The sequence below is a fragment of the Dermacentor andersoni genome, chromosome 1, assembly GCF_023375885.2.
Source record: "Dermacentor andersoni chromosome 1, qqDerAnde1_hic_scaffold, whole genome shotgun sequence".
Lineage (NCBI taxonomy): Eukaryota > Metazoa > Arthropoda > Arachnida > Ixodida > Ixodidae > Dermacentor > Dermacentor andersoni.
In genome coordinates, this window is record NC_092814.1 from 317,258,880 (window position 1) to 317,286,688 (window position 27,809).

The following is a 27,809-nucleotide window of genomic DNA, read 5'->3' on the forward strand; positions in this document are numbered from 1 at the left end:
CACAAGCGATAGCCCAGTGCCCTCTATTTCACCGCAGTAGTGGCATAGAAGGTCCGAACCGCTACAGCCTCAGTTGAAGTCCGGAGCGGGACAACATCAGCGCTCGTGGGATCCACCTCTGCAGCGTCTTCGTTTGGCTGCTACTTCTGCTGCGATCTCAACGTCCGTCAATGGAAGCATTTTGAAACACTCTCAATAACCAAGTGGCGTCTGCAAATTAAGGCGTCTATGAGTGAGCACAGTGAGCAAGCGGTCTTTGCGGATGCAAACCGCCAGTTCTCGCGAGGCATGGCAGGCGCAGAGCACGGCACCGAGGAGGAGTCAGTGCGACAAATGCAATACGTTGTTGATCTTGGTCGAACTAGCCACGGCTGCCACGTGTATACGCCGCTACGTTCAAATGGCGCCCTCAGCGCGATCGATGTGTGCAGCTATAGTGCGCAGCAATTGGGAACGCTCATCATGTCATCGCTATGTTCGAGCTGTTGCGGGAAAACTCACCGCCTGACAACAGAGCGCAAGTGGTCTGGGTTGGCAGAGTTCGATATATCCATTTTATGTCCGACCCCGTTCAAAATAAAAAATTGAAAATGCATGCGATTTTCTAGGTGGTATAGAAAGCGTTCGATGTACGCAATAATACGATATATCTGTGTTCGATATATTGAGGTTTGACTGTATTGAGAACATTTATGATTGGTTTCCTATATTGCACGTGACCAAAATTGTTGTATATTACAGTAAAGCCTAAATAGTTTCATTCTGCAAGTCCTTGTGCATGCGTATGTAAAATTTGGCCGAGATTGAGTCACATTAAGTACAAGAAGTTTTGGGCACAAGTAGCAAGAACAGCACAAGACTGATCAAAAAGTTTAAATTTCCTACACATTCTATTACTGTTGCAGATGATAAATTTGCTTGAAGAGTTCAACTTGAAAATTATCCTTCTGCCTAGGTGATACCCTCAGAATCCTTGCAAACTAGCTTACTGTAGAACTTCCTCAGTCTTTGTTGCCCTTGTTGAACCACAGGAGGGCTATAGAAATGGCCATATCTTCACAACAGTGCTTGAAGCAAATCTTTTTTTAGCACAGCAAAAAAAAAAAAAAAATCTTGCTGTTGAGACTCGGATGCATGTCCTGCACCTGAGCACTGGTGGAAATTGCAGCTGGTGCTGGCTCGGCTAGGGCTAGTGCTTGCTTGTACTTAAACCAGGAAAGCTTACCAAAACTTGTGGTTGTGATCGTCACTGGTCGAATATCAATGGAAAAATAAAGCTCCTGCAGCTACCATGCCTCAATTATTATACCCCTGTGACATGGCAAATCTAATGTAATTTACAACAAATGACATTTGCTGATAATGCCATTTGTTTGCTGTCACACAGTAGAACGTAATGACATTCGTCAAAAATAACATTTACAAACGAATGAGTTTGCCACTTTTGGAACAAAATGTGTGTCTGTGTCCCCGCCACCACGAGCGTACCGGTCAGGTTGGCGAACAGTACATATTTTTGTTTAACAGAAACTAACCATTATTCTATCAGTTTTATTACCTAATTGTTACTTTAACGGCATTGAAGTGCATCACAGTGCGTAATTACAGAAAGCTACTCTCAATCCAGTGACTAGACAGCCGTCTGTAGATTTTGCTGCGGCAGTCATGTTGGTTCGCACCGGAGCATCGGCTGCGGCCACTTCGATTGACTTGACATAAATGCATGCACATGTTTTCTTGTGGCCAAGAATGTGGATATTAGGAGCCCGCATGCACATCAGAACGGCGATGACATGGAACTCCGTTCTCGTTCCTCTTTAGCAGATGTAGCGGGTGCGCCCATCATGCTTTTTGTCATGTTGCTTGGCTTACCTTTGGCTTGGCTTGACTCCACTTCGTTCGCAATGTCGACAGGTTAGTGATTGAACACCATGCCGTGAAAAGGACGACCACACATCCCAGTGGAATTTAGAGCATATTGTAAAATAATTATTGGACAAAAGTGGCTTTGAGGTTATTTTTGCATCTTTTTTTTTTTTTTTTTTTTTTACTGTTGTCATTGTCACCATTTTCAAATGACATTAGTTTTCGCCGTGTGACAGCGTGCCATGAAATGACACTAATTGCAACAAGTGTCATTTATTGGAAATGACATTAGATTTGCCATGAGACGGGGGTATTATAATAATTTTTTGCAGTCTTTTGGTCAGAGAAACACCTTGATTTTTCTGCAAATGAAGGTGATGTGTTGAAGGGTAATAACGCAACCAAAATCTGAAAAATGATTTCTGAAAAGAAAGTTACGATTTTGTGACTCGTTTTCCCTTAATATGAACTGGTAGGTCAAGTGTATCACCAACGTGTATGTTGAAGAGTTAAACCTAGAAAGCCCAAACACCATTCTGCATCAAGGAAAATGAAAAGAACTTGACCGCCTTTATTTCTGGCCATAGAGAGTACATTCGTATAAAAAAATTTATTAAAATTTATCTTAGTTAAAATTCATGAATGCAGTAATTAGTAATTAATTAGTCATTGGCTTGCTTAGCTATCCATAAATGAAACTTAATTCCAGCATGTCGCTACTATAGTTGCCTTGGTTTCTTAAATCAGCATTTTGTGGTATCAAACTCGTATCACAGTTGACTTCGGTTAAATTGATCCTGGCGGGACCAACAAAATTGTTTAAATTATCCAGCAGATTGAATTAAGCAAGAAGCAGAAGAAATGCTGAAATTTACTGCTGGTTACTTTGGCAGTATTTCAGATTCTAGCACACCCCCTGAACGCACTCCCTTTTTTGTGCATTCAAAGCAGAAAATTACCGGCCGTGGTTGCTTAGTGGCTATGGTGTTGTGCTGCTAAGCACGAGGTCGCGGGATCGAATCCCAGCCACAGCAGCCGCATTTCTGTGGGGGCGAAATGCGAGAACACCCGTGTGGTTAGGTTTAGGTGCATGTTACAGAACCCCAGGTGGTCCAAATTATTCTGGAGTCCCCACTACAGTGCGCCTCATAATCAGATCGTGATTTTGGCACGTAAAACCCCATAATTTAATTTTTTTAAAGCGGGAGAACTATGTATAAATGGCATCAGAGCTCCTGAACAAGGTAGTTGTCTAATGCACACTCAGCTTTTTAGCAAGAGGAACGGGGTACGCTTTGGATTCTGACAATAAGAAAAAGATCAAACCAGCCCTTTATGAACCTTTACAGAATGGAACTTTATTTAGGCTTAACGTCCATCATCATCGTCATCATCACTCTGACAGCACTTCATCACTGTCTATGAGCCACAACTTGTCGCCCTCTGTACAGTTCATAGTGTGTTTGATATTTTGTATTTATCAAATGACTTTGGGACAAGTGCAACTGGGATGGTGCCAAACATCTAGACTAACCACTTTGCTAGTTCGTTCTGTGACACATGCAAATCAGCAGAATGCCAAAAGCTTGTGGTGTGACTTGTTGATGCTAGTTCAGCATGTAAAATAACTGAAAGGGACTGACACCCAACTTTCGAGACCCAGTTTTTTATGACGCAACAATATGCTCATCCTTGGAAGTGTTTACACCTGCAGCAGTCACTTCCAAAAGCACTTGGAAATTTTCCAAGCAGAAGTTGAGCAATGTCAAAAAAAAAAAAAAAAAAATGACGCCAGCAACACTAAGAAGTGAAAGCGGTGCTTATAGGCCGCCTCGCAAATTGGGAAGGCAGAATGATGGGTGGCTTTCACAGGAGTGAGTGCAACTTTCATTAACCATTTGCATTTTGACTGTTTTACCCTTCAGACAATAAAATGCCGCGGTGATAAGTTGTTGCATCTGTGGCTGCTGCAGATCCTGATGCTAGCTAGTGGCAGTGTAGTGCCCTCTTTCGGCCATGTGCACAAGTTCTCACAGTGCCACTATGGCCTCCGAGAACAGGCTATTACAATGTGCACCACCCAATCTCGGAGGCCATGGCACCACTTTTCTACTCATAACAATTGATAATGTAGCTTGGCATTGCAAGTTACAGACAAACATATGAAAAGATGTACTGCATTTCAATATTTAGAAAGGCCAAGGAGCTGCATACACTAACTAAAAGGTCATGTGATAGGGTATCCTATTTTTTGTCATGCTATTACTGCGTCGGGGCACCAAAGTCATTTTTGTGAAGAAGGAAAAATATAAATCCTTGTTTAAGGAGTAAAACAGTTCTTTTTTCAGTCAATACAAAACATGATCTTTTCATGAGCAAGGCTATCTCAATTGGTGTTCTAAATGTTTGTCTGTCCCGTTAACTTTTGAGTGGGTTTCTGTAAGGAGAGACCGAAAGCAGTGCATTGTTGCCATGTGACTTGAAAATCTGACTTCTATCAATCCTTCTATCAATTCAGTATCATTGTCATTTCCATCTTGTGATGCAATGGCAATGACACTGGCTAGGCTGGCTCTGGCAATATGCTGTTGTGACTGCCACGAATGCGGTTTTCGTTTTGTTAACAGCACTTTGCTTGGCAATTTATGGACCAGGTTTTTTGGAAAGAGAAAGGTGCATGTTAGAATGGGGTAGATATACTGTAATCATTCATATTGAGCTACCATCTTCACTTGAAAATCTTCCTAGGATAGGCTGAAACTTGGAATCTTTGGTGGGAGAGGTGTGTGCAGTGGAATGCTTCACATGAAATCATTTCAACCAGCTACCTCTCTGACAACCTTTGCGCTAACATTTGGAAACCTGACATGCTTTGCACAAATTGCAGCGGTCGCAGTCAGCACAAAAGTAGGTTGAGGATGATTTGTTTTTTTCCATGCAATGTGAGCTGCCATTTTGGATAAAATCTAAGGCATGATGCTTTCGGATTGGTGAAACTGTTTCTGAATTCCCAATGGCATGACACACCATGTCAAACTTGTTTTCTTTTTTTCTTTTTTGGCTACAAAGAACTGTGTATACTTTTTCTTGCAGGTCCATTGTTGGTTCTTTTGTGCATTCCTCTTCGCCAGATATGGATCAGACAGGGAAGAGTGGCTCTGAACAGCAGAAGGCGCTGCCGAAAGGAAAGGTGGAAGCCACAGCTTCAACACTCTCAGTATTCCCTTCATTTGTGGTACCAGTGGCCACGTAGGGATGCCAGCACTTTAATTTATCGCCTGCCGCTGCACAGGTAGAGAGGGAAAGAGAAAAAAAGTGATGGGGGGGGGGGGGGGCAGAAATGCACTTGTAGCTGATCCTTCTCTTTAGTCACATGCTCATGTAGGGAGAAGGCTGATAGTGCCGAAATTGTATTGAGCGTTTGTATATCTACTAGTTCATATCTGTGTGTATGTATTGTGTGCGTGTGTGTGCATGTGTGACTATGGACAGAAATGGAGAAATGTGAGGCTTTGTATGAAGTGTTTACATGGCTGCATTTGAGTTCACTTAGGAACAAAAAAAAAAAAAAAAACTTAAGGCCTGCATATTTAAATGCTTTCTTTGGGAGCACCTTGCTTTATTTTTAGGGAGGGAGAAGGAGGATGTCTGTTGCAGTTGTATGTTGGTTTCCGTGAGGCCAAGAAAGGTGACATGGTGCTTGCCCCAATCCCCGCTACTACTAGTAATAATGCATGAGACAGTTCTCTAGAAATGGTCCAAACCGTGTGCTCCCATCTGGGTTATGCTAAATTGTAAGGAGTTGAGAGCATGCATTGTTTCATCTTTCTTCTTGACTTGTGCAGTCAGCATTTGAGGCGGTCAGTGAATTTCAGTGTTGCCACTAATGACACTGTGAGCAGACTTGCTGAAGTAAGTGCATTGCAGCAGCATGTGACACATAAAGCAGCACCACCTGAAATTTCAAACGTCCTCTCCTGAGGTCACTAATTGAGAATGTGCGACCCAAGTGGTACACTTGGCGGTGCCTTGTATGCTTTCTTTTTTGTCTATTTATATTGAAAATGGCATTAGGTTATACTGGTTTTAAAACTTGTCTGCAGCTGGCCATTTGTCTCTACCTTATACAGTAGTGAGAAATGACAACTTCCTTTTGGATGCTTACTGCGAAACTGCCCGTCTATGGCCACGTACTGTTAGTGGCTTTTCTATCACTGCTAAAATGAGGCAGTAGCAATTTCCTTATTGTTTCACAAGAATTGTCGATAGTAACACTAACACTATTGTCAGATGGTGGTCAAGGGTGTCTGCACAGGCCCAATGAGTTCCGTTCATTTGGCCACTTTCGGGTATGTTCATGTTGAGAAGAACCAAGAGTTGCGCTTCTAGCAGACTATAAGGAGTAGCCTCTCACTGTAATGATAAAGACTTCCGAGATGCAGGAATTCCTCGTTATATTGAAGAGGTTGCGTTGAAGAGAAACATTTTGACTACATTGTTCCGTAGAACTTTCTATACTCAAATACTGGTGAAGTTGCGCTACCTTCAAGCTGAAGGGGCCTGCAGTGCATCAGGTGGGATGTCGCTGATTTAGCCGAAGTCAAAAGCAAGCGGCATTAGGAGCAACACCAGCTCAGCCGTGCGTGCGCAAGGTTCACATCATGCTTTTACAAGCACTACGCTTGGCTTCACTCAATATGCCTAGGTTTTGGGAAACCCAACTGCTGACACTTGTTACTCAAATGCTTTACTGAGGTGCTGGAAGCAGGCGAAAAACATTTGCACCGCTGTTGAACTCTCTTTTGTGAAACTCTTTCTATTTTTGACATTGACTGTATTATGTGCAAATTCAAAGGTTATTTTTTCCATGTGCTTTAAAAGCACAAAACTGTTTTGCTACTGTGCCCAACCAGCTGCAAGGCTTGCAGTCCATCTGGTATGTGTGTGTATGCTAGTGTTGTGTGTGCATTAGTTGTGTGAGAAGGTACTCTCCCTGCGCTGAAATATGTGCGTGCCATACACATACGAAGATGGTGGTAGTACACTTCACGAGAACTGCAGTGGCAGTTGTGCATGGTTGTTGTAGTGCGCTGGGTGGCTGCCTGCTGCATCGACTAGAATGAACTTGTTTGCCCCACTCTTGCTAAATGGAACTTGCCACAAGGTTAACGACATACATTCATTGTTCCACCATGCAATAACTATTGTTATGCACCTTCATGCAAAGATGATGTTGTGGGCCGTTTTTTAGTGTGAACTCGTTTGCTTACATTCTGTTTCCACCTCTTCTATGTTAAAGCTGGGCTGGTGAACAATTGCTCGCTTTGAACTTCTGTGGGAAATATATTTCTGATTGGACTCGTGCCAACTTGGGTTTGACTGTGTCAACATGGTTCATACTATTCCTAACTTGTTAACTTCAAAGGCCTTGCCTAATCGATGTGTTGCAGGCTCCATAGATGTCTGCATCAATCATTTTGCATACAGGTGTATTGCTCTTAGTTTTCACAACTTGCCACTCGGTGGTCCTTTTTAAAACCTCGAAGGCAAGAAGATGCAGCCTTTTAAGCATTGGCTGACAGTCCTACTAATAAGCCACACAAATACTTCGCGGCTAGTAGTAAGCTAACCTTGTGGGAAGCGGACTGTACATTTTATAGTCGGACTCACCTTCTGTGTTGCGTGCACACGGACGATATTCTTGTTCAGCATATACTAGGTGACGCTGTGGTCCGCCATACATGTATATATGTGTAACTCTTATCAAGTGTCCAAGTGGCCCATTAGATGGGGACTAAATACTGTAGAAATGAGCATTCTCATTTATTTTTACAACAGCGTGGCGCCCTGCCAAAATGTTTTCTCAAATTATATTTGCATGCTATGCATGGAGTGTAGTTGCGTCATGATCTGTCGTCTATTTTTATGTTTAACTTTTTCTTCTCTTTTTTTTCTTCGTTTTTGCATATTGAAGCAACATACCTAGCTTTTTAAGAGCTTGCAACATTTTTTTTTTTGTTTTTTTAATATAGAGAGTAATACTACTCTCTGCAAATGGTCCCAAGAGTGCTGGTATTTGTCTGTCACAAAAACATATCCAAGACTTTCAGTTGCTTTATCTTCTGCTTCCTCTAGACTTGCTTGCGATCAGCAACAGTGGGACAAACAAAAAATTTGCACAGTGTGCAGACTTCTCCTGCTGTGAGTGACTTGGCAGATAAGCTTCGCTGACTTTGCGTAAGGACCCAGTCGTGTCTTGTTTTGTTACAAGATTCTGTGTTGCATGTATGGAGCTTTTATTTCTCAAACCGAACTGTTATTGTGTGCTCCTAAAGAAGCCATGGAGGCTAGTTGCAAGGAGTTCACTTTTCATTTAGTTACAGTGGCTTGTTTCCTGTTTTTAATTAGTACGAGAGAATGATCATGTGTGAATGTAAAGTGCTGCAGTTTTTGAGCTACATATTTTTATGATGTCTACTGGCTGGTGCTGTCATCAACAGCGCAGTGTCCTGAACAAACGACGTATTGTGTAACATTTATGTAAATACAGATGTGTACTTGTCAGTGAGCGGGTGTGTGCGACTCTTGCAAAAGCCACACAAATGTATTCATTGCAAAAAACTGTGTGCCTCTCCTTCCCTTAATATCTGTTTTCATTGTTTTTTTTCCAACCATGACTTTATGGTGGGATATTTTAGTGCTTTTTTAGTTAAGTGTGCCCTAGGTAGTATGGCGGCAAAAATGTGTTTAAATGTTATCTTAAAGTATTAATGTCTCATAGTGAGCCAGCAGTGTGCAGGGTGTGAAGATAGCCTTTAATATTCGAACCTGGATGACTAAATGAAAGGTCTTTGTGCTGTGCAAGAGAAAAAAAAAAGCGCTTGCAGATTGTCTGTAGTAAATTGAATGTGCATGTGAGTGAATGGTGAAGTTGCCTTGCTGCTGTGATTTTTCGTGCCGCCTTTTTTTTTGTGCGTGTTTTCTCCCACCCAATATCTGTTGATGTCCCAGCTACATTTATGAATGACAATAAAAATTGTTGACGTATGTGTCTCTTGCTCCTAAATATGAGATATTTGTTGTGCTGCATGCAGAAACAGAGAATGATGATCTTTCTCTATTTCTGCTGAAGCGTCTAAAAGTGCATGCACAAAAGGCAACGAAAACCCTGTGCTTTTTTTATTGCTACATTTCCGGTGGGCCCTCGGCACCTTGTTTGGACACGGTAAGCTTTTCAGTGGCACAATTTTGCATATGTACTATAAAAATGTGATATTTGTAGATAAAAAGATAAAAATGTGCAAGAGGATGGTAGCTGAACACAAGGCTAAATGTTTGTTGCATCCATTTTTTGAATGATTTTTCTGGAAGTCCCATAGGAGTTGCATGTTATTTTAAATTCTTGCTTTTTTTCTTTCATAAATGGTTCACTCCTTGAAGTGAAATCGCAGTGACATTGTGTGTGCAACCTCTGCCCTGGCTCGCCACATAGTGGCCTCTCCATTGGGAGTCCTTCTAGTGTATGTTAACCTAAGGCCTTCGGGTTTTACTTTCATGTTACAAATGGTACTTCTTTAATCAGTATTGTAGTTTAAACACTAGGCACCTTTTGTGCTTCTTCTTTCCCCATCCTTCCCCCCCCCCTTTTTCTCGCATTAAATTCACCTTATTTGTAGAACAATCTCTTGGGGGGAGGGGGGGGCAATTTTCTATTTGACACTTTGTACATTTGTAAGGCTTGGAGAGAAGGCATGTTTTGTGCAACACCTCTATTTCATGAGTTGTTGCCCACACCTATAAATATTTTTATTGTTGGAGAAGGAATACATTCTATGCAGAAACAAGTATTGTAGACGTTATGTATGATCGCAAGCCAGCAAATAGGGCTATCAAGTACCAGCAATTCCAATTGGAATCGTGCTTACAAGGAAATAAATTTTTTTCAGTAGCGATATCGCAATGCATATTTCCAAGAATTACGAAAGTGGCTTTTTTGTCGGTGTGGCTATCAAGTACCAGCAATTCCAATTGGAATCGTGCTTACAAGGAAATAAATTTTTTTCAGTAGCGATATCGCAATGCATATTTCCAAGAATTACGAAAGTGGCTTTTTTGTCGGTGTGCAAGTGCTGGAACTCGTCCATGGAATAGCCGCCATGTAAGTATCAAGTATCAGTATGTGCATGGTGCAATAGCACCAGTCAAAATTACTAGTTTTGAAGCCTGCACGAATTTGCAATCTCCGAAGAGCAGCCCTGCATGTTCTGGCTGCGGTTTGCTTTGTTCATTTGTAACTAACCACACATTAGAACGTTGGGGCTTGAGCAGTCGCCCATTTATTTCGGTTCTTGCATTAATCATCTATCGGACAAATACTAGCGTGATCGCCTCTGCCAGTGCCAGTCAGGTGAACGTAAAACAACGAAGCCAGTTTTTAAACCACCCTCTAGCGGTGGTTCTTATTCTTTTTTTTTCGGCACGAATTTGGGAGGCGCTCATTAACCAGCACCGTAATGCCGTTTTCGCACGGCGCACTTTCGATTGCCATCAAGCCCGATCCAGATCGAATTTCTCATTCCCGGTTGGCTCCCTTCCTTAGCTTGCGCAGTGTCAATTGTGTTGCAGTAATTCGACCCCAATCGCGCTTGACCGCAATCGAAAGTGTCCAGTGCGACGCCGGTTTAAGTAATTTGTCTCCTCAAAAGGAGCATGAAGGCGGGAAGTCCTATTGGGTGGAAACATTTTTGTGTCGGACAATTTAATTAATGTCGGACAATTAACTGCAACAACCCCATTCGTGGTGAACTGTAAGCAGCATGACGATCGAGAAGGCTCCTATGAACCGGAAGGCTCTGCCTTTGAACTAGCCGATGAGGATAGCTATAGGGGCTTGTTGGTACGGCATATCTTATTTTGAGCGCAAGCTGAACAAGGACAACAGAAAGGCACATCTGACACACACAGCGCTAACTTTCAACAACAGATTTATTTCCCGTTCTCTCGCTATATATGATCTTTCGGTAAAAAATGAACAAACAAATATGAACTGGGAACCACACGTCTATTTCTTGACTCGCATATTCAGACATGCACGTTCAGCGCGAACAAAGATAATTCAGCTCTTTTGAGGATAATCAAATGGAAGGTTTACTGACGCATGCGTCGCCGCATGTTGATATGTGCCCAGCTTCTATTAAGCGAGTCATCTCGCACCTGCTTCTACTCGTGACTTTCTTTAAATCTAGGTTTGCATTTGCATCTCTGGCAATGGATGGCAAGAAAGCCGTCAGCGGCCAAGTTGTTTACTTTGTTATTGTGTTCTCGTAGCCTATCCTTTATGCATCTGCCTGTTTGACCAATGTAGCACTGTCCACACCCGAGTGGAATGCGGTATACCACACCCGCGATGCAATCGATGAATTTGTATTGCTGTTCTTTTTCGCATGCGGTACGTGCGATTCTTTCTGGCCTTGCGTTTTTACACAGGCTGACGAATTTATTAGGCGCCGAGAATACAACGTTGATGCCCCTCCTTCCAGCAATCTTCTTTAATCTATGGGAGAACCCGTGTATGTAGGGGATGACGGCAACCTTTCTTTTGATCATGTCAGTGCTTGAACCATGCACCTGCTCCGAACTGCTTTGTCATCATGAGTAGAAGCAGGTGTGAGATGACGCGCTTGATAGTAGAAGCTAGGTACATATCAACATTCGGCGACGCATGTGTCAGTAAACCTTCTATTTCATCATCCTGAAAGGAGCTCAATTATCTTTGTTCGCGCTGAACGTGCACATCTCTGTGAATATGCGAGTCAAGAAACTGCTTACGTGTGGTTCCCAGTTTACACTTGTTTGTTCATTTTTTACCGAAATTTTACACGTGCTGTATGACGGTTCGAGGGTGTGAGAACGGGAAATAAATCTGTTAAAAGTTGGCACTGTGCGTGTCAAATGTGCCTTTCTGTTGTCCTTGTTCAGCTTGCGCTACAACAAAATAAGATTTGAACTAGCGCGCCTGGTGTCCCGTTTACAAACCGTCGTTCATATATCGCCTTCCTAAAAAAAAAAAAAATAGAACTGAATGAGCATACCTGTTGTTGCTTGATCTAAAACTTTTTTGTAGTAAATTATGACTCGTTTAGTGCAAGGGTCGTAGATTACTGATGCGATGCTCGTTTGGAAATGGTGGGAGCGGCTGCGTCAAGACGGCCGAGACTTGCTCGCCGTCATTTTGACGCGATGCTCTTAATTGTAGCTTACCAGGAAAACCAAAACTGTTTTAACAGCGCGTGCTCATGCGGCACACACAGCTAGCTATGATAGGCCGCATTTTTCAATGGAAAGTCATACTTTGTTTTTGTATCATCGTCTGCTTTGCATCAGTTTTCCTCAGGTTTGAAAACAAGCTTGCACTGCTCGAGTCGTCCCGCTTAAAACTGAGTGAGTTGCTTTGCATCAAATCAAATTTCTGAAACATTAGTATGATCATGTGCTTTAAATGTTGCGGCAACGTCTCACTGAAGTATATTTCGTCACAACTGCCCGGAAGTAACCGTGTGAACACACACCGCAATCAGTCGCTGCTGATCTGACTACGGATACCAGCGGCGTTTGCGCGGCATCTGTGCAAATTCCGCTTTCTAGAACTACTTTAGCTTTTCGAGGTTTGGGAAAATCTCGCGGAATACGCAAGTGCGTTTGTCTGCTGCTCCTAATGTGTTGAGAAAAAATCGAGTTAGTCGTGCTCCGTTTTGTGGACATCCTCGCAGCCGGGCCAGACTTCAATTTGGGTAGCGTCCGGGAAAGTCGAACCAAGTCGGTCTCGGTCGTTCCGTACAATTGATAACAGGCCGTGACTTGGGAGAACTGACATTTTCACCTGTCTGATTTCCACACCTCTGTCGAAGCGAAGCATAGAATAACATTCACACGAAGAGGTCATTCACGCTAGGTGCTTTTTGACAGCTTTATTTCACAGTGATAGCGATCATGGGCTCACTCCTTTCGATGGGGGCGAAATGCGAAAACGCCCGTGGTGCTTAGATTTAGGTGCACGTTAAAGAACCCCATGTGGTCCAAATTCCATAGTCCGCCAACACGGCGTGCCTCATACTCGGATCTTGGTTTTAGTACGTAAAACCCCATAATTTCATTTTCTTTTTAAATTGGCTCACTCCCTTAGTCGTTTTGATGTTGTCAGCGGCCGTCTCGTGAATCCCAAAATGTTTTGCAAAAAGATCATATATATAAAAAAAAGTAAAGGGGTGTCCAAACAGCAGTGACGCGATACTCCCGCCCACAGATTGCCAGTCGAAAGCTTTACCTCTCGGCCACACCGCCGATGATACGAGAAGAATACTGCACCTGGAGAGAGTGGTCGCGCCGCCAGGTACTGTGACTGACCGACACCACGTGCTCGACTTGAGCGCAAGAGAGGAGAAATAGAAAAAAACTTTAACACATCATAACTTGGACTGGAACCGAGGGATGAAAGGACATTGTAAGAACATGGTATACATTTGAACAATTAACTGTTTGTATGTATGGCATTCTAATATTAATTGTTTGATAGCATATATACACAATACTAGCTCAGCACATGTAATACACGCCTTGCCAATTCACGGACCTTGTCCCAGTCAAGGGATGATGGCAGTGAGGCTTCTAAGCAATCCTCCATAATTTCCGTGGGAAGTCTTCAGGTGTCGGTGAATGGACAGTCACCTTTCCTCTGCACTTTCAGCAGTGTAGCCTCTGCAGGGCTGACGCACAGGTTCGTCACCAACCAAACTGTTTTGGGAAGCCTAATAACTCTCCATGGACACCAGTACTGCCCAGGGCTTCAGTGGCCACTTCAATAGTAGGTCATGAACACTGGCATAGCCCTGGAATGTTAATGGCTGGAGCGCTTCAGCAGGCCGTGGACATGAGCATGGCCTCGACTGTCCAGGCATGTTGGCTGCTGAGGACCTTGAGTGGCAGGAACAGCGGTCATTAGAGCCGCCTTTAGTGTCCCAGCATCCATTGTCACTGAATACTGTACCGCCAGCAGCTCGGTGCGAAAATTGTGGGCATTAATCTAGCACCATGTTATGGCAAGAGCTTTAAAATATTATTTTGTCGAGTATTCAAAGTACCTGGAAAATTGAAAACTTCCTTGTGATGTCACGTCCACTTGTCTCCATAAACGAGCACTAAGGCGAAAGCATTTTAATGAGCCAGTGGCAAGAAACGAAAGGCAGAATAAGTAACAGGAGGAAGAAAAAGAAAAAGCTGTGTCTCTCCACTTCTCTACCACCAGGAAGCACCACTTCCACAAAGAAAGAGGACTCGGACTTCCTGTTCTTGAAAGAAAATTGCTTGCACTCATCTGAGAGATTACTCCAATTGATACCGCCAAAAACCGTGCAAAACTAAGTAACTGCCCATGTTGTTGCACCAGCTATCCTATTAGTGCTTCGCTCTATGGGCAAAACTGCTTGGAACTTCATTAAATATCAATGCGTATCAACTCCCCAAACTTCCGGCACTTCTGAATGCAATTTACATTGACAGAGCGCAGTTTTATTCCTTTTATCAAAGTAGTGCAAGATATTTAATTTTTTTCATCATCAGATGCTCCAATATATTAAAGGGAGATGCGGGCCTAATATCGCGTTTTCTGCCAGGAAAAAAAGCATTTTCGAATTTTGTTTATTTTGGATTATAAGATGTATAAAAAAAGCTCATCACCAAGTTTGGTTGCATTCTGCACCATAGAAAAAAAAGATGAATTCGCTTCTCATGATGGTGGCGCCTGATTGCTGTTGAGAATGCGCCCATGAAAGCTGTATTCAAGACGCGGCCGGTCAAGGAACCGAATACAGAGTGGGTGCCCACATTAGAAAGTTTGTTTTTCGTGCTTTATAATCATGGGAAACCTTCTATTGAGAGTATAGCAGACCCCCAAAGTAATAAAATAAGGCATAATTCAGGCTGTGGCACCCTTGTCTGCGAGCAGAGACAAGGGCACTGGACTGCTCTAAAGCTGAAAAAAGCAAAGGCGACTTGAAGTAATTGCCACAGAGCAGGTTCGAATTGAAGAGTATTGTTCAACCTATAGAGCAGGGTCCTTTGGTTAACTATTTTCGATCTTAAAATAAAATAGCGGGTTCTGAAATCTTTGAGCTCATTTTTCTTAGCTTGCTTGCTTTGGCTGAACAACACCTTTAGGAAATCTATAATTTCCGTACTGCTTCATAAAAGCCTGCTTTCGAAGTAGCTTCTGGGCTTAAATTTTGTCAGGAACAAGATGAGGTGCTTTCTACATTTCTAAATTTTTATTAGCACAAAAAATTGTTTCATATCTGAGATGTAACAATAATGAAAGAAATTGATTTGAGCCTCAAAATGATGACATTGTTACAGAAATATAATAAAAAATGCGCAACTGGCCTTATCCTGCATCTGACCCCCCTAGAAGGTATCTTAACAAAAACAATTGTGTTTTTATTTCTGAAGTGATAGTTTTCCTAAGGTGACAAGCCCAATTGGTCTGTATGGCAGCCATAAGTTATTTTCATTTGTTGCATATTAATGAAATTTAGAGGATATACTCAAAAGAAGAAGATACATAAACCTATGAGTTTTCATAAACGTCCATAAGCAACAGCTCAAAAGTTAATTTTTGGCTCCTCATTCCCCCTTAAGGTAACTAGCCACCTTACCTGTGACTAACGCAAGTCAAGCACCTGCTTCTGCAGTGTATGTAGTGTTCTGGTCACATTTTTTCTCTTAGTATTGTGTGTCTCTAGCCTGTGATTTCTGAATGGTGCACACACTGATGGAAATGAAGATGAGCAGGAAATCATGTTTTGTGGTCGTCTTTTAGGTCATTGCACATAAGATTGCTTAGCTGTGACCGGTCTCGTATTTATTTGCATTTTTGCTCTCTACAGCGGACACGGTTGGTAGGCTACAGCTGTTTTACCTCAATGAGCGGCTACATGACTTCCCACCTGTGCAAGAGAGTCGCACCGATGCACCCTTGGATGACTTTGGGCTGCCTGAGAAAACAATGGACAATCTTGTCATTTTGTACAACCGGGTTCCCAAGACTGGCAGCACCAGCTTTATGGGTGTTGCATATGATTTGTGTGCTACCAACAAGTTTCATGTGCTCCACTTGAACACATCCAAGAACATGCATGTCATGTCACTTCCAGATCAGGTAAGAATATGATGTGCTGAGCAGTTTCATTGTGGTGTGTGACGTGCGAGCATTGGGCAGAACTCGTGCACCTATTTTGAGGGGGTTGTTTAACAGGCTTGACAACTCTGAATGAATAACTGCAGCATGTAGAGCACATAGCTACAATAGTGCCTGCCAAACATGGTAGCGTTGTATGTTACAGGGAGCCTACAAAAACAAAAGTGTGTTGGCACACATTGGCACTAGTCTCCTTGACTATGCCTAAGGGCGTGTAAACTGCATATTTGTAACATTCAAATCCTCCAAGCACTGATTGATTGAGCATTGCAGTGTAAACATTAAATAAATGAACAATGCTGTGTTCCCCATGGTAATGCGGGCTGTCCTCAAGAGCTGCCCTTGCCTGCTCCTAAGCTTACGTACTGTGTGGCACCTGTGGTTAAAGGGATGTTCCACATCCACCATCTTTTCCATTAGTAGCACTGACTAACACTCCCAGGGCTAATCTTGTGTGCATACACAAATAACCAAGAAAATGGATGGCAGGGTGGTTGCCACGGTAGCTTGATTGGTAAAAGCACTGCACGTGTAATGTGGAGGATGTCGGTTCACTCCCCATCTGCAGCAAGTGATATTTTCTTCCACTTTCATTTCACTTTACGCTATTATTTCTACATTTCAATTAAGCATCTCAATTAATTAAACCTCGGCTTCCTCAGGCTTCATTGCATGTTTCTTCATATAGTTGTGACTATTAAAAAGAAAATCGAGCCCCCTCATACCCCTTATTTTACAGCATGGTGTCATGTACCTAGTAGTTCCTCCTCGCAGATATGCGTGCCCATCCAAAGGGAGTGGGCATCATTGCCAGCAGACTTAATACAGAAAGAGAGATTAAGTGCAGTTGTGGTATGCAAGCTACTCTGTGGTAGGTGTTAACTATGGATAACCATCTATGTGCATCTGCCACATGTTAGAAGCAGCCATTCTTGCACCAAATTTTAGCTACGATTTCTTCAGTGCAGCAGTGTGAAACATTTCTATTGATGCGAAAGCATTAATGTCCAGCTGAACGCCACTGAGCGGTCCTTGAAGTTATGAACTCCTCGGGCGCAAGCAAGAACATTGCGTTGTTATCAAGGGGCTTTTGTTATCAATGTGATCAGTCGGCCTTGAGAGACGGATAATAAGTGTGACAAAGAGAGGAAGGAATAGCTGCAAAGCCATGAAACTTGCTGTTGGTGCTCCTTCCGTACCATTATCAAGGTGACGCGCTGTCCTTCGGGTTTGTGACGGGCAATGCAGTTGCTTCCAATCAGCTTATATGAGGGCGCTGCTTTATGATGTGGGTGGGATTACACTCACGTGGTATTTTTCATATTTCGTGAGGTTTGTTTGCCAGTCGGAAAAATTTGCACGCAATTAGTACGTCGCTGAAAACACAGCAGTTAGATGTCATTTGGGGTTGCCTGATTGCCTACAAATGCCTCATTGAAACTTGGATAATTAGGACAGTACTTCTCGAATAACGTAATTAATTGTGATTGTTGAATTAAATTTCAGGAACGATAGAATTACTGGCGGCTACTCCACTGTACTGGAAACAGTATGCACTAGATTTTCTTCGAGTAACCCAACTGCTCTTTTTTCAAGTCTTGGTGCTTGATAGTTGGGGCACCCTGTATAATTCGCTCAGTAACCGAAATGAGGCCAAGCCAGATTCACTTGAAATCGGAATCAACGGCACTCATGCACAGGAGCGCTTATACTCGGACTCACAGAAAAGGAAAAAAGACGGAGAGAGGCTGAAGTTTCTCCGGAAGAGGAAAACAGTATGAGTGATAACAAAGTATATGACAATTACGCAAAGGTAGATTACACCACCGAGAAACGCCAGATTCTTAATGGTGGAAGAGGAGTCAAGCTGTGTAAATTGAAGTCTCCTACTATGAGGTCTTGTGAATTTTTATATAAGGCCATCACTTCAGTGAAACAATTCTTCGAGGTCACAGGAAGTTTCTTCAAGTGCAAGAAATATATATATCGGGTTCGGAAAGCTGGTCGGGCCCCAGCTCCCCCCAGAAAAATGAAAATGTTCTGCCTATGCCTGCTGGTACTCCAGGTGTTGTGTCACTTTCGCTCTTGCTCTCAGAAGCCTGTGTAATACGCGCATTCCTTGTCCATGCAAGCTCTCACCTGCATTTTAACTTTGCCTTGATAATCGCTATAAAGAAATTAATGTATAAAAACACAGAATAAATTCGAAAGAAAAAACGTTGGTGGTAGTGAGTTTCGAACCTACGACCCCACTCTCGGAATCCGAGTGTCTTACCCACTGGGCTAAACCAGCGTCTCCTAGATAGGAGGCCTGTGCACCCTGCTTTATCGCGTCATGCTACTTGGACAGAAATTTTCATTACCAATCCCGGCGTGACAAAAGCGGTGACATCAAAATCACCACGGCTTACTCGGAACTGTCCCCATTAGATTATATGGCAATCGGGGAAGGTAGCATGGTGTCACGCGTCGATATGCGCCAGCGTTATGCTATCTAGGAGGTGTTGGCCAAGCGTCTCAATGCGCTTGCTTGCCCGCGAGGAGTTCATAGCTTGAAGGACCGTTCAGCGGCATTCAGTTGGACATTAATGCTTTTGCATTCACAACTCGTAAGAAGTGCTTAGGTGTCCTCGGTTTATTTATTTTTCTTTGCAGAGTAGCTATTGTAGAAACTGGCTGCTGCTTGTTGTGGTCAGTTCATGTAGCAGGCAACAAGATAAAAACATAGACAAAAAAATGTGACTTGGTGAAAATGCGCTACAGAGCAGATCAGGCAGTGGTCATTCTGGCATGTACGATAGCTTAGATGCTGTAACCATGACTGTAGGTGCTTAATAATGCAGTATTGCTGAAATATCTGCATTCCTTGAGTTCATTTGGCGTCCTGTCCCATTGCGTAACTGTAGTTTTTGCCAACTTTAATCGTCAATGGCGCGTATATGTTGCAACGTGAAATTATGGGTCCAGGGAACAAAACATGTTGCAAATGCTTGAATGCCAAGTTTGTGCCACCTAAGAAAAGCAGTGGGTTGTTTTAAATGTCGGCTAACATGGTATTGTAGAAATGTGAGAATGTGCTTGGTACAGCTAGATCACCCCTTAAGGGAGAGACTGGTTCCCAGAACACTAAAGTCAGAAACATGACGTGTTCAGTTTGATGCATCTATCTTTTTGTTATTAAAACATATTTTTTGAGAAGGTTGCCATATTTAGGCACTAAGAGGGTGATCGACAGCTAGACTCGGCTAATGTACAGACTTGTCCACTTCTAGAGGGAACACTCTAACGAGTGGCTCTGCGAACCATCAATACAGCCAGTGCAGCTGCACAATGAAGCAAACCTGCACCGATGCAGTGATGCCTGGAGGCAAGGCTTCATGTCGTCTGCTGCATTGTTGGGGTTGGGGCATGCCAATGATACATTACATTGAAGCGAACTTCAATTTCAGTAGCCTACAGCTGTCGTGGGGATGCCAGCTCTACGTTTGTGTACCACCGTAAAAAGCCAGCGGTTTCACTGCATGGAGCCCAGCGAACTGCATATATGCCAGTAAGCTTTTCTGTCGCAGAAAAACAGTTTCACTCCTCTCGTTACACCCAAAAGTTCACAAAAGGAACCAAATAATTTTTTTTTCAAGAGAGAACACTTTGCTAGAATCTATGTAGTTAATTTAGTTCGAGGCGGGGAATACAGCAGCCACTTACATGCAAAACAAAAACACAAGGCTGGCTTTGCAGAAATTACCCTGCCCCTGTAGCACTTCTGCAAGCAAAGTTTGATTCATCGTAATGCAGCCTTGATGTGTGCCTACAATGTAGCAGACAGCAAGAAACCACACCTCCAAATATCGCTATGCCTAAGCAGGTTTGCTTCAATATGTGGCCACACTGGCTGCACTCGGCAGAATGCGGCCACAGGTTTACATGTTCATCGCAAGAGTGGACAAGCCTGTGTAGTGCATCACAGCATGGCCAGCACTGTGGAAAGTCTGTGTACTTGGCAAGTTCTCATTAGTATTGGGACACTGTGTAGCCTGTCCACTTTGGTCCCCGTCTAGGCATGTGCTACGAGCTCTGAATGTGCTCATTGCAGCCAGATTCTTTTTTTCTGCTGATAACTTCACCTGAAGTTTTTATTTTTTTTTTTGTAAACTAAAACAAGAAAGTTGCCTGTTGCAAGAGGACATAGAGAAGATATTTTTTGTTCAGTATGAAGTTAATAAAAGCTTGTTTTACCATTTGTAGTGAATACTATAGCATGGGCGTGGTATCTGTGAACCAATATTGTTTCAAAGGTTCTGGGAGTATCAAGATGCTCATGTAGCAGCAGCATAAAGGACCCCTTACTAGGCCTTGTCAGAAATTTTGGTTGTAATACTAGGAGTTGTAACAGCCTGTTTAGGGAACATCCTACTACCAGAATTTTTAAAAAAGGGCATGATAAATGGCTGCCTTGTTTTCTTTGATTGATGAAAGTCCTTTTACATTTAATTCTTGTTGACATCTGTGCACTTCACAAAAAGGGAAAATGGCCATCCACATGAAAGTAGTGCAAAGCTACAAAAGAAAACACATACAGGTCTCTCTCTCTCTCTTGCCCCCTCCTCAGGACATTTTTTTTTTATTGCGAAGTTTCCTTCCTGAAAAATTTATTTGGCTTTGCCTTTGACGCTTCATACTACTCACAAGTTAATGATTTTTCATGAAACTTCCTCCACCTTGCAGCTTTCTACAGAACTGATTTGCTCGTGGTTAGTCTGTGAAGTTCATTTCAGATCAAGGAGTGCTTTGCAGTTTTTATCAGTCACTCAGATTACATTGTACCTATTGTACTACTACTACTAGATATACCAGCAGTCATAGAGACATTGCGTAATAAGGAGTACAGACCGCTTGTGTAAATACCTTGGAATATATCTACAGAGATTCCACAGTCACTTTAATTTTACACAAGAAAAGTAGGAAGATACCTATAAAGAAAGGGGTCAGACAAGGAGACACAACCTCTCCAATGCTATTCACTGCGTGCTTAGAAGAAGTAGTCAAGCTATTAAACTGGGAAGGTTTACGAGTAAGAATCAACGGCGAATACTTCAGCAACCTTCGGTTTGCCGATGACATTGTTCTATTCATCAACACTGCGGATGAGTTACAACAAATGATTGAGGACCTTAACAGGGAGAGTGTAAGAGTGGGGCTGAAGATTAATATGCAGAAGACAAAGATAATGATAAATAACCTGGTAAGGGAGCAAGAGTTCAAGATCGCAAGTCAGCCTCTAGAGTCTGTGGAGGAGTATGTTTACCTAGGTCAACTAATCACAGGGAACCCGGACCATGAGAAGGAAATTCACAGAAGAATAAAAATGGGTTGGATCGCATACGGCAGACATAGTGAGCTCCTGACTGGTAGCTTACCGTTATAATTGAAAAGGAAAGTATACAATCAGTGCATCTTATCGGTGCTGACATATGGGGCAGAGAGACTTGGAGGCTGACAGAGAAGCTTGAAAACAAGTTAGGGACCGTGCAAAGAGCAACGGAATGAAGAATGCTAGGCATAACTTTAAGAGACAGAAAGAGAGTGGTTTGGATCAGAGAGCAAATGGGTGTAGACGATATTCTAATAGACATTAAGAGAAAAAAATGGCGCTGGGCAGGTCATGTAATACGCAGACTAGATAACCGTTGGACCATTAGGGTGACAGAATGGGTACCAAGAGAAGGGAAGCGCAGTAGAGGACGGCAGAAGACTAGATGGTGCGACGAAATTAGCAAATTTGCGGGTGCTGGTCGTAATCGGTTGGCGCAGGACAGGAGTAATCGGAGATCGCAGGGAGAGGCCTTCGTCCTGCAGTGGACATGAATAGGCTGATGATGATGATCACTATTGTAGTACTAGGGTGTGGAAGTGTCCCATTATGAAACTTGTCTGGCAAATATACTGGCAAAAGAAGTTTGCAGTAACTTAAGTAACCTTACGTGATGTGAATGCAAAAGCGTAGTGATTTCTCTGAGTTATCACCTTAAATTGAAACTCTACCTTAATCTGCCCTAATCCACCTTGCTCTAATTTGTACCAACCTTAATCCACTTTATTCTACTGTAAACCACTTAAATTCATTTTAATCTATCTTAATCCACTTTTGGGGGTGTGCCAAATCAATTTTGGGAGGGGGCCAAGTCAGTTTTGAATGTGGGTGAACTCGATTTTCGAATTGGGCAAACTCAATTTTTTTAGAATAGGCCACGGCATCCATTCACTGTGGGATTTCGCAGTGAAAGCTGCAGCAAATCCAGCGCCATTTTGGTACCATTGGATGTTAATGCCAGACAGACGCTGGATTTTCCAGTTCATGGGGCATATAATGCTTTCACATTAAACAAACTGCTTGAATTGGCCAGCCCAAGTTTACCAATGAATGAATGAATGAACTTTATTCCCCTTTTAAGAAAGGGGAGGAGCCGGGGGGGAGAGAGGGAGGTCTAAGTACTCCAGTCCCAGCAGGCGTCCATCACCACATTATGTGGCTAGAAGTCCGTCTACCAGTCGTGGTAGGCCTCCGCTACCTCCTCAGCCCACCTCAGGACTCGGTCTTGTAGGGTGGGATCGGAGCTGCGCAGGGCAGTCTCCCACAGCTCCTCGCTACTAATTAATGGTTTGAGCTTGCGGGGGGGAGTTTTGAAGGGGCATTGCCACATGATATGGGAGAGATCTGCTATGGGGACAGGGCAAAAGCGACACTTGGGTGTCGGGTATGTGGCGGGAAAGAATAAGTGCAAAGTGCGCGGGGTAAGAAAGGTGCGAGTTTGTAGTTGTCGCCACAGTATTTCTCTCTGGCGCGTTCTAGACACACAGAGAGGTGGATACAATAGGCGTTGGTTTCTGTAATGTGTGCAAATTTCATGGAATGTGACGAGTGTGTCTTTATTGTTGTGTTGTTGGGAGTCATTGGGTGTTAGAGTTAGGCCCATATTTGCGGCCACTCGGTCCGTGAATCCTCGAGCAGCGGCATGAGCCATTTCGTTGCCATGGAGTCCTTGATGTGCTGGAGCCCATACGAGAGCGATGTCTTTTTCTGGTGGGTGAGCTACAAGCAGAGAGTGCGCGAGGTTGTTAATGTAGCCGTTACTGAAGTTCCGGATAGCAGTTTTAGAGTCACTAATAATGACGTGGCAATCGGGTAGCCCCGATGCAAGTGCAATGGCGGCCTCTTCCGCGTCGCCCGCCGAGGTGGTCTTGACTGATGCTGAACAAACAGTGTTGCCCTGGTTGTCTACGACCGCTATAGCATAACGATGTTTAGGGGTGTAGGCTGCAGCGTCCACATAGTACACTCCTTCAGCCTGTCCATAGCTGCGTTGTAGCGCCTTGGCTCGATGTTTGCGGCGTTTGACGTGAAATTCGGGGTGCATGTTTCTGGGTAGGGGCTGGATGTGATATTGGCCGTGTATGTTCGGAGGAAGTTGATGTCGCCTACTCTCGTTGAATGGTGGAGCACGATGAAGTTGTCTCAGGATCTCACGCCCAGCTTCAGTGGTGGTGAGTCTATGGTATTGTGATGATAGATGGGCTTCGGTTAATTCTTGAAGGGTATTTAGTGTGGCGGTGGCCATCACCCTTTGTGTGGATGCTCTAATTGGAACACCAAGAGCGACTTTGTGTATCTTGCGAATCAAGCAATTCACAGTATCCTCTACCTGCCTAGAGAGTGAGAGATACGGCAGTGCAAAGGTGATTTTGCTGAAGACAAAAGCCTTGATTAGCTGAATTAGCTCCTTCTCTCGAAGCCCTCCGTGTTTGTTGGAGATCCTCCCTATCAGGCGGAGCGTATTATCTACCGTTGTTTGTAGTGTTTGCAAGGTGTGCTGATTTGCTCGGTTGCATTGGAGGTGTAATCCTAGGACCCTTATCCTGTCTACTTGGGGTATAGGGTGCCCTTCGATCGTGAGTTGGATATTCGGGGGTGAAGTCCTGAAGCGTCTTGTGGGGCGTAGAAGGAGAAGCTGTGATTTGGTGGGGGAGCACCTGAGATTCAACTCGTGACCTACTTGTTCGACCTGATCAATTGCGGCTTGGAGGGTGTCTTGGATGTGCCCGTCAGAACCTCCGGTCATCCACAGCGTAATATCGTCCGCGTACAGTGTGAATCGGAGGTCAGGAATCTTCTTGAGAGTGAAAGCTAAAGGTCGCATAGCCAAATTGAAGAGGAGGGGGGAAAGTACTGCCCCTTGGGGCGTGCCAGTGCTTCCTAAACATATTTGGCCAGATTGTTCGCTGCCTAATTGTAGCGTCGCAGTACGCTTCGTGAGGAAGCTGCGTATATAGCGGTAGATTCGCTCCCCGCAGTTTATACTGCTAAGTTCGCGTAGTATGGCCAAGTGGGACACGTTGTTGAAGGCGCCCTTGAGGTCGAGGCCGAGCAACGCTTGTGTGTCACGTGCGTCGCTCGGTTCGATAATGTCTTCTTTGAGCCTTAACATGACATCCTGACAAGAAAGAGATTTGCGAAAGCCAGTCATTTCCGAAGGGAACAAGTGATTATGTTCGATGTATTTGGAGAGGCGTAGGTGGATTACGTGCTCCAAGATCTTCCCTATGCATGAAGTCAGAGAAATTGGACGGAAGTTATCAATGTGAATTGGCTTATTGGGCTTTGGAATGAATATCACTTTGGCTGCTTTCCATTGTTGGGGTATCTCTCCCTCTTCGAGACAGTGGTTGTAATACTCGGTGAGTTTGCTTATGGATTGCTCATCGAGGTTGCGAAGCGTTTTATTAGTCACAGAGTCTGGGCCTGGTGCCGTGGTGGTTCGCACTTGGTTGAGGGCATGTCGAACCTCCGCTTCTGTGATGGGGCTGCAAAGCTCCTCATTGGGTTCACCAGCATAGTCAGGCATGGGTATTTGCGTAGGAGGGGGCATATGTTTGGAAGCCAGGTTGCTGAACATGGTCGGCAGGTCGGCTGCATGTTCATGCAGCAGTTTATTCATCTGGTGGTTGTTGTGCGTCCTAGACGTGGTGGGGTCGAGCAGGTGCCGGAGCAATTGCCAGGTCTTTTTAGTGCTGAGAGTACCATGCGCTCCTTCGCAAACCTGAGTCCATTGCTGCGTCGCCAATTTGATAGCATATTGTTGGATCTGAGAGTCTAATTTGGCTATTCGGATTCGGAGTTTACGATTGTAACGTGCTGTTAGCCATTTCCTAAGTAAAGCTTGCTTCGCTTCCCACATGTGTAATAGCTTGGAGTCAATTGTGGCCAAGGGTGTGTCTAGCGGGAGAGTGGTGGTATGGGCATCTACGTCTGCTTGCAAGGCGTTCGCCCATTGCTCAATGTCGGTAATGGTTTCTTCGTTAGTGTTGCAGCGAGATTTTCTGAATTCCGTCCAATTCGTAAGCCTTAGTGGTTTCGTGGCTAGCGGTCTGTGCTTAAAATCTACACGGAGTTCGAGGATGTAATGGTCGCTTCCCAAGTTGTTTTGGAGGTTTTGCCACGTCGCCTGAGTGATGCGGTGAGTTAGGGTGAGGTCGGGGGATGTATCCCTACTGACGCTATTTCCTAGCCGGGTAGGAAGAGTGAAGTCATTGTAGATGGTGAAACCTTGATTTTGTATGTGCTGCCATAGAGCTCTTCCCTTAGGAGTGGATGCGGAGTGGCCCCACATTTGATGGGGGGCATTGAAGTCGCCCGTTACGACTAGCGGCTGTTTATTGGCGTTAGCTTTGGCCTGGGCAAGCATGTTCTCAAAGCGGTGGTGTCGAGCATTGGGAAGGCTATAAACATTCAACACGCATAGGGTGGGTTGTGTGTGGCTTTGAGGTAGAATTCTGATGAAATCGTGGGGGATTTCAGTACTGCTGAATGTTTCCCGTTTAACAGAAAGATGTCGCCTTGCAAGTATGGCAGTGTTGGGCTTGTCTATGTGAGGATCTTGAAACGTATCGTATCCAGGTAGCGTGACTTTCCCGTGTGTTTCCTGCAAGGCTATAATGTCAGGGAGCTCGTTAAGACTCTGTAGAAATAGTGTTAGAGATGCGCGCTTGTTGCGGAACCCCCTGCAGTTCCACTGCCATATGACTAGACTACGGGCTGGCTTCATCATTATTGTCATTTTGAAGGACGGGAATTTGTGACGTCGCGGAGCGTCTTCCCCAGCTGTCGATTAGCTCTTGAAACCGGCAGAAGTGTGCAGGTGCCTCACAAATAAATGCATCAAGCTTGCTCTCTAGTCGATTTTCAAGGGCAATAAGTTTGTTTTCCAGAATGTCCATGCGGTCAGTGAGGACAAATATGGCGTTTTCAACGTGTTCTCGGTGTCTGTTATTTCGGCATTCTTCCTTTTTGCGGGTGGGGGCTGCGTGTGTGATGAAGGCAGCATTGGAGTTGCGGTTTCCGTCGTAGCAGTGGATGCAAGTGTGTCCATGTGTTCTGTCGGAGGACGTGTGAGTGTGGGTGCAAGCGTTTGTGGGAGTGGTTTGGAAGTAGCAACAGGAGTGTCAGTGATATCGATGGGGGGGTGGAGCATTGCTTTGAGCTGCTTGATTTCGTTTTTAAGCATTTCGTTCTGATTTAGCAAGTATTTGATGAGAGTTATCAGCATATTGTGAGGAGCTGCTATTGTGGGAGACTACTCCTGCCTAGCTCACCTTTTTATGGTTGATGGGCGGTGTCTCCTCGTTGCGTGGGGTCAGCGGAGGCCAAGCTTGCTTCGATGATGGGAGCTGCGCCGATGCTGCAGTGTTCTTGCGGCCAGAGCTGCTCTGCGGCGTCTCTTGTCCAGTGCGTTGATTGGGGGCCTGTACAGCGTTCCTGGCCGGAAGTGTCAGTTTAGACTCTGGAGGTGCCGGGGGCGGTGTCCTTGGTTTGTAACGAAGTTTGCACTCTGAGGAACCAGTCTCGTGTGTTTCGGTGCAGATGATGCATGTGGGAGTACAGCTGTGGTCCTGAGGAGGATCTGGCGTGCCGCATTTTGGGCAGAGACATATGGTCACATTGGGGCAGACGTCTTGGCGATGGCCAAGCTGCCGGCACTTAGTACACGCCTCCACTTTTTGTCGATATGGTCGGCAGCGGAGGTCTGTGCGGAGGTAGTCAATGTAGAAGGGGATCTTTGAGCCTTCGAAAGTGACCAGGATGGAGTCTGTAGAGCCCATTCTTCGAGCAGCTAGGATGTTGATTGCTGGATTGGACTCTCGAAGGTTAGCCAACACGTTCCCTTCTACCAGGGAGGCCGGCAGCTGGATAATACCCCTACACGAATTTTTAGGGTCTGCCACGTGCGTGGAGACTTCGTAGCTCTTGCCCATGATGGTGAGGGTGACAATCTTCAAATAGCGATCAGCCCTGTCCATGCAGGGAGTGCTTATGATGATTGTGTTGTTAATCTCGTTGGCCCGGAGTCGATCTAGCGATGCTGCAGCCGTGGAGAGACCAGTGGACTTGATGACGATGTCGCGGAGAGAGACTGGATGTATGTTGGCGCAGTTGACTCCACCATGTACACGAAGAATTATTTTGTATTCTGCGGCTGGAAGTGGAGGAGGACGAGGCAGAATGTGGCTTACTTGCGGTGGAGTTTTGAGGGTGCTGGGTGAGGTTGGCGAAGGCTTCTTGGTGTCGGAGTAAATAAATTTCTCGCGCCAATCGAGGATCTCTTCCGGAGTCATGTCGACGCTGTCGACGACGCCGTCCTGA

The 27,809-nt window shown here is 44.3% G+C and overlaps 2 protein-coding genes across 8 annotated transcripts in view; both read left to right on the top strand.

The window, feature by feature from the left end:
• Cip4 (formin-binding protein 1-like Cip4) overlaps positions 1-8,917 on the top strand; it is a 238,230-nt gene extending 229,313 nt beyond the window's left edge. For all 6 annotated transcript variants that reach the window (XM_055063429.2, XM_055063426.2, XM_055063425.2 and 3 more), the window contains one exon: positions 4,960-8,917. The gene's annotated coding sequence lies outside the window, so the exon portion shown is untranslated. The remainder of the gene's footprint in view (positions 1-4,959) is intronic.
• Positions 8,918-11,620: 2,703 nt separating this feature from the next.
• The window catches only part of LOC126547752 (heparan sulfate 2-O-sulfotransferase 1-like), a 58,801-nt gene continuing 42,612 nt past the window's right edge, over positions 11,621-27,809 (top strand). Inside the window, exons 1-2 of one of the 2 annotated variants that reach the window (XM_050195728.3) lie at positions 11,621-12,306; positions 15,804-16,075. In XM_050195728.3, coding sequence (XP_050051685.1) covers positions 12,162-12,306; positions 15,804-16,075 — 417 coding nt within the window. In that variant the 5' untranslated portion in view covers positions 11,621-12,161. Of the gene's footprint in view, positions 12,307-12,895; positions 13,367-15,803; positions 16,076-27,809 lie in introns of those variants that run through there. The other variant, XM_055063430.2, reaches the window with a different exon arrangement.